The sequence below is a fragment of the Schistocerca nitens genome, chromosome 6, assembly GCF_023898315.1.
Source record: "Schistocerca nitens isolate TAMUIC-IGC-003100 chromosome 6, iqSchNite1.1, whole genome shotgun sequence".
NCBI classification, from domain to species: domain Eukaryota; kingdom Metazoa; phylum Arthropoda; class Insecta; order Orthoptera; family Acrididae; genus Schistocerca; species Schistocerca nitens.
Window position 1 is genome coordinate 539566084 of NC_064619.1, and position 12607 is coordinate 539578690.

A 12607-nucleotide genomic window follows, 5' to 3' on the forward strand; every position below is an offset into this window, starting at 1 on the left:
AATGAAATGGATTGCAACATGTCTCCATTTGAAGTGAAAAAAGTACTGTCGGTAGAATCAAACTGAATAGTATTTGGAATTTATTAATATGTTGTCAGCCATTTGCTGTGTTACATAGAGAAATGCAATGAAACCAGCAGACACTTCAAATTGTTTGTGTAAATATGTATTTGTGGGCAGGCCTATTTATTGTTAAGTAGCTCTCTGTCTTAAGTGTGAAACAGTTTTGTCAACATCAGTGGTCAAGATTTATGTGGTTCCACTAGCTGACCCCTGTACAGATATTCACTTGAACTGTTGCTGTTTTTGTGGTCTTCAGTCCTGAGACTGGTTTGATGCAGCTCTCCATGCTACTCTATCCTGTGCAAGTTTCTTCATCTCCCAGTATCTACTGCTACCTGCATCCTTCTGAATCTGTTTAATGTATTCATCTCTTGGTCTCCCTCTACGATTTTTACCCTCCACACTGCCCTCCAATGCTAAATTTGTGATCCCTTGATGCCTCAGAATATGTCCTACCAACCGGTCCCTTCTTCTTGTCAAGTTGTGCCACAAACTCCTCTTCTCCCCAATTCTATTCAATACCTCCTCATTAGTTATGTGATCTACCCATCTAATCTTCAGCATTCTTCTGTAGCACCACATTTCGAAAGCTTCTATTCTCTTCTTGTCTAAACTATTTATCATCCACGTTTCACTTCCATACTTGGCTACACTCCATACAAATACTTTCATAAACGAGTTCCTGACACTTAAATCTATACTCGATGTTTACAAATTTATCTTCTTCAGAAATGCTTTCCTTGCCATTGCCAGTCTACATTTTATATCCTCTCTACTTCGACCATCATCAGTTATTTAGCTCCCCAAATAGCAAAATTCCTTTACTACTGTAAGTTTCTCATTTCCTAATCTAATTCCCTCAGCATCACCTGACTTAATTCGACTCCATTCCATTATCCTTGTTTTGCTTTTGTTGATGTTCATCTTATATCCTCCTTTCAAGACACTGTCCATTCCGTTCAACTGCTCTTCCAAGTCCTTTGCTGTCTCTAACAGAATTACAATGTCATTGGCGAACCTCAAAGTTTTTATTTCTTCTCCATGGACTTTAATACCTACTCCAAATTTTTCTTTTGTTTCCTTCACTTGAACTATTAAAATCCAAATACAACATGTAAATAAAGGTTATATATCTTGAAGGAAAAGTTATTAACGATAACATGACTACTGTATAAAAATTTGCACTGGGCTAGCAGTTAAAGTTAACTTTAAAGCAAACTAGATTTTCATGAGATGTGATGGCAACCTGGAAGACAGTGTTCCTTTAAGTAGCTCTAGGTGCAATTTAAGGTAATAAATGGAAAAACTGATGTGTCGACTTTCCAAAATATAGCGTGCGAATTCCTCTTTCACAAACTTCTTGTATGGTGTGTTACATTCCTCTTCTGTAACACGAGATGACATTTTTTCGGGCCACCGCACTTTCTCGGTGTTGTTTTGCACTTCTGTCAGCTCTCTCAAATAGGCAAGTTATCCCTGCAAGCTGCGGACTATTTAAGTCCAATAAATTTCATTTTCGTGAAAATGTGGACCCCAGAATATATGCAAATAAGTCATCGCGTTGTGTATGTGCACTCCGGCCTTAAAAACTGTTTAAAATCATTTTGTGACGATCGCAGTTCCCGCGGAAGAACAGTGCACTCCGGCCTTAAAAACTGTTTAAAATCATTTTGTGACGATCGCAGTCCCCGCGGAAGAACAGTTGAGGACAGCGATGCGAGTTGAGATCATGTGACTTGAATTGATCTGACGTGCCGCGACATAATGGACAGTGTGTAAACACCTAGACGTGACAGTGCCATGACGGATAGTTTGAGCGGAGTATGAATTGTCCTTTACCAAAAAGAAATCCGTCGCCCAGTGTACTAAATCCGCTGGTTGTATCTGTGGTGCAATAATTGGATAAATGAGGTTCGACTGGTTCAAGGAGGTTAAGATCCCTGCCCACGTTCGATATTTGTTGACAAAAATAGTTTGTCAAACCTTTTATATAATGACAAAAATCATCAGTTGACAACGCAGTTTTACAAGGCTAATGAGTAGAAGACCCAAAAGAAAGCGTATGCTGCAAATACGGTAGCTATAGCTTGCAAGCAACAGAAAATAGCGAAAAAGAGGTAATGAGTTTGAGAAAGGTTAAAAAAAAAAGAGCTACTGGCCACATGTTAACTTACTGACAAATAGAATCATGCACCTGAAAGTTCCATTTTTTTTTTCGAGGAGTCATGTACCGTACCGCTATATCAAGTTACTAATGTTCAAAGGGGATACAACAGAGAAGGACGGTACGTTAATGAGCGAAGCAGTCGCAGTCAACGAGAGATTGGGATTAACTATAAGATTTCTGGCGACATGTAGGTCATTCGAAAGCTCGAAGTCGAATTGAAATCCAACAGTGCACACGAACGACGTTTGGCTGATACGTGAAGCACTGTTAACACTTGATCTCACACGTTCATTTTCTATTGACAATACTGTGAATATTTTGAAGGACATCAGTACTGCTCGACATTATTTCTGATTTTTACAACGCATCCATACGCCCTCAGACAGCCAATATATTGACGGGTAGACAATATTACTGAAATGTGAGGGCCCTTTGAAGCTAGATTCTTAATGTCTGCGCACATCACATCTGCGCAGACAGATCGTTGCGTGTGGACAGAAGATTTGCACCAACCTGAGGTGTGTGCAAACCTGGAAGTTGGAGTTGGAGGTTTGAGCGAAACCTCTCAAATCTGTGGGTTCAAACCACATCTGCGCAGACAAGTTGGAGCGTGTGGACAGGAGATCGCCGCAAATCTGGCGCGAAACAGCTGTTTGCTCAGTCTAGTGTTTGTATTTGAGTGCATAGGGTATTAAAATGACTGATACTCGTCAGTGTTCTCGAGAGTTTGTAAGTGAATTCATTGAAATATATAGAAACCACCCATGTTTGTGGAAGATTAAAAGTAAAGAATATAGTGCCAGAGACAAAAAGACAGCAGCATACAATGCTCTAATTGAAAAATTGCGGGCAGTTGACGCCTCGGCAAACAGAGAAACGGTAATAAAAAAAAAATTCGTTGCAAACTGGCGAAATTATTTGCGGATGGATGTCGAAACTTATAATTATCTCTTAAAGCTTGTAACCCTTCGTATTATGAGAAAAAATACTCGTATGAGAAGGGCAATTCTTCCTCATGAACGGCTGGCGGTAACATTAAGATTCCTAGCAGCAGGAAGGAGCTACAAGGATTTGGAATTTTCAATTGCAATATCGAAACAAGCGTTGAGTAAAATAATACCCAACACATGTGAAGCTACTTACGCTGTCCTGAAGGATGAGTTCATGAACGCAAGTCAAGTAAATTCAGTCTGTCAGCGAACTGTTTACCGAAAAGAGTTACCCAAAGTTCAGAAATCTAGAAGATCTGGGGTAAGAGTAGATCAAGTATACCAGCCAATTTTATGGTATTTTGATCTGCTTGGATTTCTTAGTGATCAAGAAACGCCAAGACGAAGCAGGAGTACAACTGAAGATGAAATTGGAGTGTCAATGTGCCAGGAAATGGAACACGAGGTAATGTAAAACAAAACAGGTTCGCCCTGCATCCCTCGCAGTAAATGTACGTGAGAAAACTGCTTTCGCCTTAGCAACCACTGTCTACACCATTTTGACCGCCTTCTCTGTTTCCTGTGGTTGGTCTGAATGTTTTTTGCAACACAAGTAGCGAACACAGACCACAACAGAACTTCCTCCATTTCTATATTTCAAAATAACTGAATTAAATTTTTTACGTTTACGGGGAGCGTAGTCGCTTGCCACGGATATTTCTTTTCTACACCGACAGGTGGCGGGCGAGTAGTAGATTGGGGTTTGTGTCGTGTGAACACACCACATTTGCAGCGATCTTTTGCATGTACAGACATCTGCGCCAATGTCTGTGCAGACAGATCGTTGCGTGTGGACGGGCCTTTTAATCTTCCACAAACATGGGTGGTTTCTATATATTTCAATGCATTCACTTACAAACTCTCGAGAACACTGACGAGTATCAGTCATTTTAATACCCTATGCACTTAAATACAAACACTAGACTGAGCAAACAGCTGTTTCGCGCCAGATTTGCGGCGATCTCCTGTCCACACGCTCCAACTTGTCTGCGCAGATGTGGTTTGAACCCACAGATTTGAGAGGTTTCGCTCAAACCTCCAACTCCAACTTCCAGGTTTGCACACACCTCAGGTTGGTGCAAATCTTCTGTCCACACGCAACGATCTGTCTGCGCAGATGTGATGTGCGCAGACATTTGCGCAGACAGATCGTAGCGTGTGGACGGGCCTTTAACCTCGTTGGTCTGGATTTTCCAGTGAGCTCAATTAAAATTTAGTATTGAGATCACTGGGATTTTCGTAGAACGAATATCTTTGACGAACTTCAGTTTGTGTTGTATTTATGTTTACGAAGTTCACGTGGTGAAAACATAACTTCTTTTACTTTCATCTGGACGCAATAAAGGTGCATATTATGAAAGTACGTAAACGTATTTACTAATCTAAATAGTAGATAAGTAATTATGAAAAGGCATTATAATTTTGGGGCAGCGTTTATTGGTATTGTGTACATTTAGAGGTCCCGTGTTTAATTAATTAATTGAATAACAACTATTAATTAAGACAATATTATGTCATAAGTAAATAAATTAACATCTGTTGTAAGCTATCAATTGAAATTTTCACATTTTTTGGGGTATTTCCCGGAAAAAGAAAAGATGTCATAGGTGCCAATTTAGGAATAGGTTTGTTTATGTTATCATATTCTGTAAAGTACGTGATTATTTCAATAAAGTACAGGTTGTGTTGTTAGTGTATTCTTACACGCTATCCATTTGATTCTCAAGTAAGCAGCCTAAGTGAAAAGATCGTAAATAAGTGAAAGTTCGTTCCATTAATTTTCGGGTGTGCAGCCTTCTGAAGAAGAAGGAGAAGAAGAATTCTTGCGGCCGCACACCTGAAGATTCACAACAAGTGAAAGTTTATTTTGTGTAGGCTCAGATCTTTGTTTACTTTTGTTTCGTCACATAAACAATAAAGGTTTAATCGTTTCTATTTCTCCTAAAGTTTTGAATTAGTATCCGAACGTTAGACCTAAACTTTCTAATAAATTTAATACATTAATTGAGTACCCTAAGAAGTTATATTTGTTGTTAACTTACACTAAAGCTAAAATTTTGTATGCCATGAGAGTTTGTATGACTTGCCGTAGGACTGTTAATTCCGGGATGTGGTGTACGGGTTGTCGCAGTTTGTTTCATGTCGGTGGCTGTAGCGGCATGGGAATTGTGGAAATAAACGTGTCACATTGGTTGTGTAGGATTTGCTGTAGAGACAGGAAGATAGTTGTGCGGGAGGAGAAGATTGCTGCCCTTCGGGCAGTACCACATGAAACAAAGGAAGATCTGGAAAGGTTAAGGGGAGAGTAGGGAATAGAGAAGTGTGAAGTGACAACAGTGTATGGAAGAAACAGGAATCGGACAGTGTCATCACTGTGGAAATCAGGTTTGATCTGTTTCCACAGTTGGAAACTGATGAACCACAAGTAGTTGCAGTAGTAGACAGGACACAACAAACTCTCAAAAAGTGTTTGAGAAACAAGAAGTCAAAAAAAGTTGTGAAGAAGACGAAAGTTTTGTAGTTAAGTAGTGTTACAGTATTCAAGTTAACTTCTTTCTTCTGTAGAGAAAATATGGAGAAAGCAGGATTTGGCATTGTTGGAAACTTTTTGTTTAAAGAATATTGACATTAATAAACTTTGCTCAGTCACCACTTAGAAGCTTGTGCAACAGAAGTAGTATTTCATAACAAGTCCTTTATAATAGTAAGTACTTACAGAGCACCTTCAGGAAAGTTTAACATCTTCATAAAAAAATCTGGAAGCTCCGTTGTCCCATCTCACAGTAAAAATAAATAAATAAAAAGAAAAGAGTGGCTGCTGGTGATTTTAATGTGGATTTATTGAAAAGCTCTGCCAGTGAAGAATTAATGCACTCAGTGACACTGTCATTCAATATAATTCCTACTGTAAACTTTGCACCTAGAGTATGTAAATGCTCTGAGACTGCTGTTGATAATATGTTTGTAGACATACCTAGTAAAAAAGGTAATATCACAAAACCAATAGTAAATGGGCTATCTAATCATGGCATGCAACATCTTGTGTTAAACGTTGCAATTTGTCAGGATGAAAAAAATTATTAAATCTGAGTACAGGAGGGGAATAAATAAGTAAAAAATTGGGAATTTTAGGAGATTGCTCAAAGACATGAATTGGATAGATGTTTACAATGCTTTTGGTTCAAATAGAAAATACAAAGGATTGATTAATAAAGTTACTTCCTCTTTTGGAAATTGTTTTCCCCTAAAGGTATCTCAAATCAAAAAGAAGTCTAAAAATAAACCATGGATTAAACAAGGGATAAAGATATGTTGGACAAAAAGGAGACTGTACCTACTATCTAGGAACAGCACTGATGTTAACATTATAATATATTGCAAAGAATACTGCAAAATATTGAAGCCAGTAATCCAGAAATCAAAGCAGTTTTATTATGAGAAAAAGATAATTACATCAGGCAACAAAGTAAAAAACTGTATGGGATATAGTAAAGACAGAGACAGATGGGGCCAGAAAGGAAGAGGAACAGATAGCACTAAAAGAGCTGAGAAGGGTTGCGGGCCACATGAAAACATGATCCGGGCTGCATGCGGCCCACGGGCCACAGTTTGATAGTGGTCCGAATGGTATTGACTTTAACGATAAGTGCTAGAAAGTCAGTGGTAGACCTCTCGCTTCTTTTCTATAGCTAGTCTGTTGGAGGTTCATAACACACCATTTACATGGTTTACCAGTTAATAAAAAGATCTGGAAATCTGCAGCCCGCGGTGCCACACCGTATTGTTAGTTTTGGCCCTTGAGATCTCTAGAGTAGGAGTTGCCTGTCAAAAAGTCTTTCAAACTCTGTTGAAACTGTGATTTATATGAAACCAAGTTTTTAATTGTCGCTGGCAATTTAATGAAAATGTGTATTCCTGAATATTAGACCCCTATTTGGACCAAGGTAAGTGATTTTAGGTCATTATGTAGATTGTTCTTATTTCTAGTGTTGATAATGTGTATTGATTTTTGGTTGGAAACAGAGATATACAGGTATTACTAAAAGTAAATGAGACATTGGTGCATGTGGTGTTGCAAACCTCTTAAACAAGTACTTTATTTCTGTTACTGACAGCTTGGGGTTATCAGGTTCAGTAAACAGTGCAATGGAGTATCTGGGACCAGCCTTTACAATTAACTTCAGTAAAATGGAAATGACACTCACATCTCCCAAAGAAGTGGCATCCATCACAAAATAGTCAAATTCTAAGTATTTTAGCAGTTACAATAACATACCAATGATGTTAATCAAAGAGTGCTTATGCGAGTTGAGTTTTATGTTAAGTTATATATGTAATCAATCGCTTTTTCAGGGTAGTTTGCAGCTATCTTCAGGTATCTGTCAATTGCGTTTCTCCAGCATCTCTATGACACTGTCCTGTGGATGTTACCATTCATACTGGCCCTTCTCTGTACATGTCCAATACCTTCTGTTAATCCTATTTGGTGCAGGTCCCACACACTCAAGCAAAATTTGGATGGGTTGCATCATTGATTTGTAAACAGTCTCTTTTGTGGACTGATTGTGTTTCCCAAATTATACCAATAAACTGAAGTTTGCCACTTTCTTATCATTATTCCATTTCATATCCTTACAAATTTTTACACCCAAATATTTGTATGAGTTGACCAATTCCAACTGTGACTCATTGATATTTTACTAGGTTGGAACAACACACAAGTGTTATGGAAATGGTTTGGGAACTCAAATGGGAATGCCAGGTGGGAAAGCGACATTGTTTTGGAGGCACACTGAGAAAATTTACGGAACCGGCATTTAAAGCTGACTGCAGAACGATCCTACTGTCACCAGCATACATTTTGTTAAATAACCACAAAGATAAGATATGAGAAATTAGGGCTCGTATTGAGGCATATAGACAGTCATTTTTCTCTTGCTCTGTTTGTGAGTCGAACAGGAAAGAAAATGACTAAGTAGTGGTACAGGGTACCCTATGCCATGTGCTGTATGGTTGCTTGTGGAGTACGTGTATCATGTTGCGTCCTCCCTACTAAAACAAGTCTTCATTCGTCACATATTTTGCTTAATACCCCACACAAACTGTACTTTTAATAATATGCATTGGTGCGATACTGTGTCAAATGTTTTGGAAGTTCTATTTGTATTGGAAATTCTATTTATATTGTATCATCTGACAGAGACTGTAGTAATTTTTACCTAAATTTTCCTGCAGCTGCTAACCTCTCCCAGGAGTGCTACTTAAAAGTAGGAAATTTGTGCTGCTCCTTTCTACTATATCAGAAACACATGATTTTCTAGTGAGAGCCTTCTGAACTCTGCTTATGCATATGTGTTTCTGTAGCTATTTTATCGTATATGTACTGTAGTAATTCTTGTATTATCAGAAAAAAAACCAAGTCTCTCACCTTAAACAAAATGAGAGCTCATTGACCTACACAGTATGGTTGGGTGGTGTAAGATCAAATCTCTTGGGAAGTCATTTATAATTTCAGATTTTCCAATTATAAAATGTTCAAATCACTGAGCATTACTTGCAGCATATGTTTTCTTCACAAAGAACTAAAACAAGTAATTTTATGTAATCAAATCCAAAAGTTAGGTTGTGGATGGCAATCTTATGATGTTATCAGTTTTTAGGATTGTTAGTAGTTCTGATAATCTGACAATTGTATAATTTCTCTTACAGAAGACTTCTGAAAATATTATATTAAATTATGAAATTACAAAAATATGTGGAGAATTGTACATTTCCTTAAATGATCATGATATGATTGCAGTGTAACAATTAAAAATGTTGAATTGACACTGAATTGATTAGATGTGCATTGAAATATGTATATTTTATTAATAGGTATGACTGGAATGAAAGTGGAGGGAAGGGAAGGAACTGAGAACCCCATGAACACTGATGATAATGTAGTGACAAATTCCTATAAGCTACTTGATGAAGTTGCTGTTTCCTTGGAACAGAAGTGTATTCTCCATATTTGTGGCCAAAGGTATGTTTATTACTATCTTATTCTTAGCTTAATGAAAACCACATTTATACCGCAAGTGTGCAACCCTTATTGCATTTTAAGGGCTTTAATTATAGTACCCTGCTCATAATCTACCTAGTACTACCTAGTAGGCTTACTTAGAATTTGTCAGCAATTTGTGTGGAAGACAGGGAGACGAGTCATGGGAGAAGTCTTTTGTCAGATTAATAATTATTGGTCTGGTACCACTGTCGTTCTACCTGTGACCTGTGGTATGTACGTAGCTACCTTTATGATTTTGAGGTTTGTTCCGTGTTTTTATCTTAGATATTCAAGTCATTGTAAGTAAAATGGCATTTTCAGTGTTGGCAGTTTTTCTGTTGCATACTGCAATTGGTAACTGTTCACACAGGTTGCAGTTATTAACTTTTGGCACTTTGAATGGTGGGAAGGGAACATTACTAATGATGAATTGGATGGTTGGAGAAAACAGCATTTGATAAACGCCATCTTGATTTGGGGCATATGAGATTATGTAGCGTCTACATTTTTTACAATTATTCAGTAGTGGATTGTCCTAAGCCTCTCAGATAAAATACATTTAGTTCAACATACTCTGGGCTACAAATGAACATCATTGTCACTTAGCTGAATGTGTTCTTTAATATATTTGAATAGTTCAAAGTTACCAGCCGCAAATTAAAAAAAACTCAATTTTTGAACAGTAGTTTTACAAAGAAAGATTAATATCTCAGCTTTAATATTTTTCCTACTATTACACTGTATATGGTGTAGTTACTTTTCATAGAGTGTCAATGGTGAACAGCTTACACTTAAAAAAAATACACTGTTTTAAAAAATGGATTTTTTTTTTAATTTTACCATTTGTGGCCTGCAATATCTTTGTTGGGGGACCAGATAAAAATCTGAAAATTTCACAGTTCATAGACCTTTATGATATCAAACTTCAGTATAAATTTCAACTTTGAGATTCAATTGGAAGTTATGGAAAAAAGATTACAAATATGAGTCAAAAATACATTTTTCAACACCTGCGATATCTGGTAGGCTAATCAAATAAAGTATACCAATTGCGTAATGTAACACACCACATTAACTAGCTAACGATTATTTGTCGATTGTATGATCAAGGGAAAATGTGAAGATTGTCCAGGCAAACAAGCCTTATTTGACATGTTTGAAGAATCTGAAGAAGACAATTTGATGTCTGACAGTATAAAATACAAACGATGGGTGACACAAGACAGAACTGAAATGGTGACAGTCATAAAATCACGAGAAGAGTTTTTTGAAGTGTTGGTGTTTAACTTTGAAAATCTGAAAATGCATAATTTTTTTTGCAATAGCTCAAAGTAAATTTTTGAAAGACAAAAAAGCAAACCTTGGCAGCTGATGAATGCTTAGTTCTTGTTGGCTTTTCAGAAAATTATTCCTTTGTTGTTCAAGATGAAGTACAAGGGCACCACTGGGTAAACAAAAAGGCCACAGTTCATCCATTTGTATGCTATTATAAGGATGAAGATGAACTAATGAGCCACAGCTTTTGTGTCATAAGTGACTACCTTGAACTCACAATTTCAAACCTTTCTGAAATTTTTTCTCACTGACAGTCACTTTTATGAGGCACTCAGTGATGTAGTTGTTAGAGTAAAGGACAAGGACAGTGTTCTGCTCATGGGTGATTTTAACGCCAGGATTGGAAATCGAACAGAAGGGTATGAAAAGGTTATGGGTAAATTTGGAGAGGATATGGAGGCCAACAGGAACGGGAAACAACTCTTGGATTTCTGTGCCAGTATGGGCTTAGTAATCACAAACTCCTTTTTTAAACATAAGAATATTCACCGGTATACTTGGGAAGGCAGGGGAGCCAGATCTGTCATTGACTATATAATAACAGATCAGGAATTCAGGAAGGCTGTGAGGGACACACGTGTATTCAGGGGATTCTTTGATGACACTGATCATTATTTAATCTGCAGTGAAATTGGGATTCTGAGGCCGAAAGTGCAGGAGGTCAGGTCCATATGTAGGAGGATAAGAGTGGAGAAACTTCAGGATAAGGAAATCAGGCACAAGTACATAACAGCGATCTCAGAAAGGTACCAGTTAGTTGAATGTAGTCAATTACAGTCATTGGAAAAGGAATGGACAAGGTACAGGGACACAGTACTAGAAGTGGCTAAAGAATGTCTTGGAACAGTAGTGTGTAAAAGTAGGATGAAGCAAACAGCTTGGTGGAATGATACAGTCAAGGCAGCCTGTAAAAGGAAAAAGAAGGCGTATCAAAAATGGCTACAAACCAGAACCCAGGTAGACAGAGAAAGTTATGTTGAAGAAAGAAACAAAGCCAAGCAGATAATTGCAGCATCCAAGAAAAAATCGTGGGAAGACTTTGGAAACAGGTTGGAGACTATGGGTCAAGCTGCTGGAAAACCATTCTGGAGTGTAATTAGCAGTCTTCGAAAGGGAGGTAAGAACGAAATGACAAGTATTTTGGACAGGTCAGGAAAACTGCTGGTGAATCCTGTGGATGCCTTGGGCAGGTGGAGGGAATATTTTGAAGAGTTGCTCACTGTAGGTGAAAATGCGATCAGTAATGTTTCAGATTTCGAGGTATAATGGGATAGGAATGATGATGGAAATAGGATCACATTTGAGGAAGTGGAAAAAATGGTCAATAGATTGCAGTGCAATAAAGCGGCTGGGGTGGATGAAATTAAGTCGGAACTCATCAAATACAGTGGAATGTCAGGTCTTAAATGGCTACACAGGATAATTGAAATGGCCTGGGAGTCGGGACAGGTTCCATCAGACTGGACAAAAGCAGTAATCACACCAATCTTTAAACATGGAAACAGAAAAGATTGTAACAACTATAGAGGTATCTCTTTAATCAGCGTTGTGGGTAAAATATTCTCAGGTATTGTTGAAAGGAAAGTGCGAGTATTAGTTGAGGACCAATTGGACGAAAATCAGTGTGGGTTTAGGCCTCTTAGAGGTTGTCAGGACCAGATCTTTAGCTTACGGCAAATAATGGAGAAGTGTTATGAGTGGAACAGGGAATTGTATCTATGCTTTATAGATCTAGAAAAGGCATATGACCGGGTTCCTAGGAGGAAGTTATTGTCTGTTCTACAAGATTATGGAATAGGAGGCAAACTTTTGCAAGCAATTAAAGGTCTTTACATGGATAGTCAGGCAGCAGTTAGAGTTGACGGTAAATTGAGTTCATGGTTCAGAGTAGTTTCAGGGGTAAGACAAGGCTGCAACCTGTCTCCACTGTTGTTCATATTATTTATGGATCATATGTTGAAAACAATAGACTGGCTGGGTGAGATTAAGATATGTGAACACAAAATAAGC

General features: G+C 37.8%; 1 protein-coding gene across 2 annotated transcripts in view; it reads left to right on the forward strand.

The window, feature by feature from the left end:
- Positions 1–4431: 4431 nt before the first annotated feature.
- The window catches only part of LOC126262826 (WD repeat-containing protein 89), a 265014-nt gene continuing 256838 nt past the window's right edge, over positions 4432–12607 (forward strand). Inside the window, exons 1-2 of one of the 2 annotated variants that reach the window (XM_049959675.1) lie at positions 4432–4579; positions 9094–9241. In XM_049959675.1, the coding sequence (XP_049815632.1) occupies positions 9096–9241 (146 nt within the window). In that variant the 5' untranslated portion in view covers positions 4432–4579; positions 9094–9095. The remainder of the gene's footprint in view (positions 4580–9093; positions 9242–12607) is intronic. The other variant, XM_049959676.1, reaches the window with a different exon arrangement.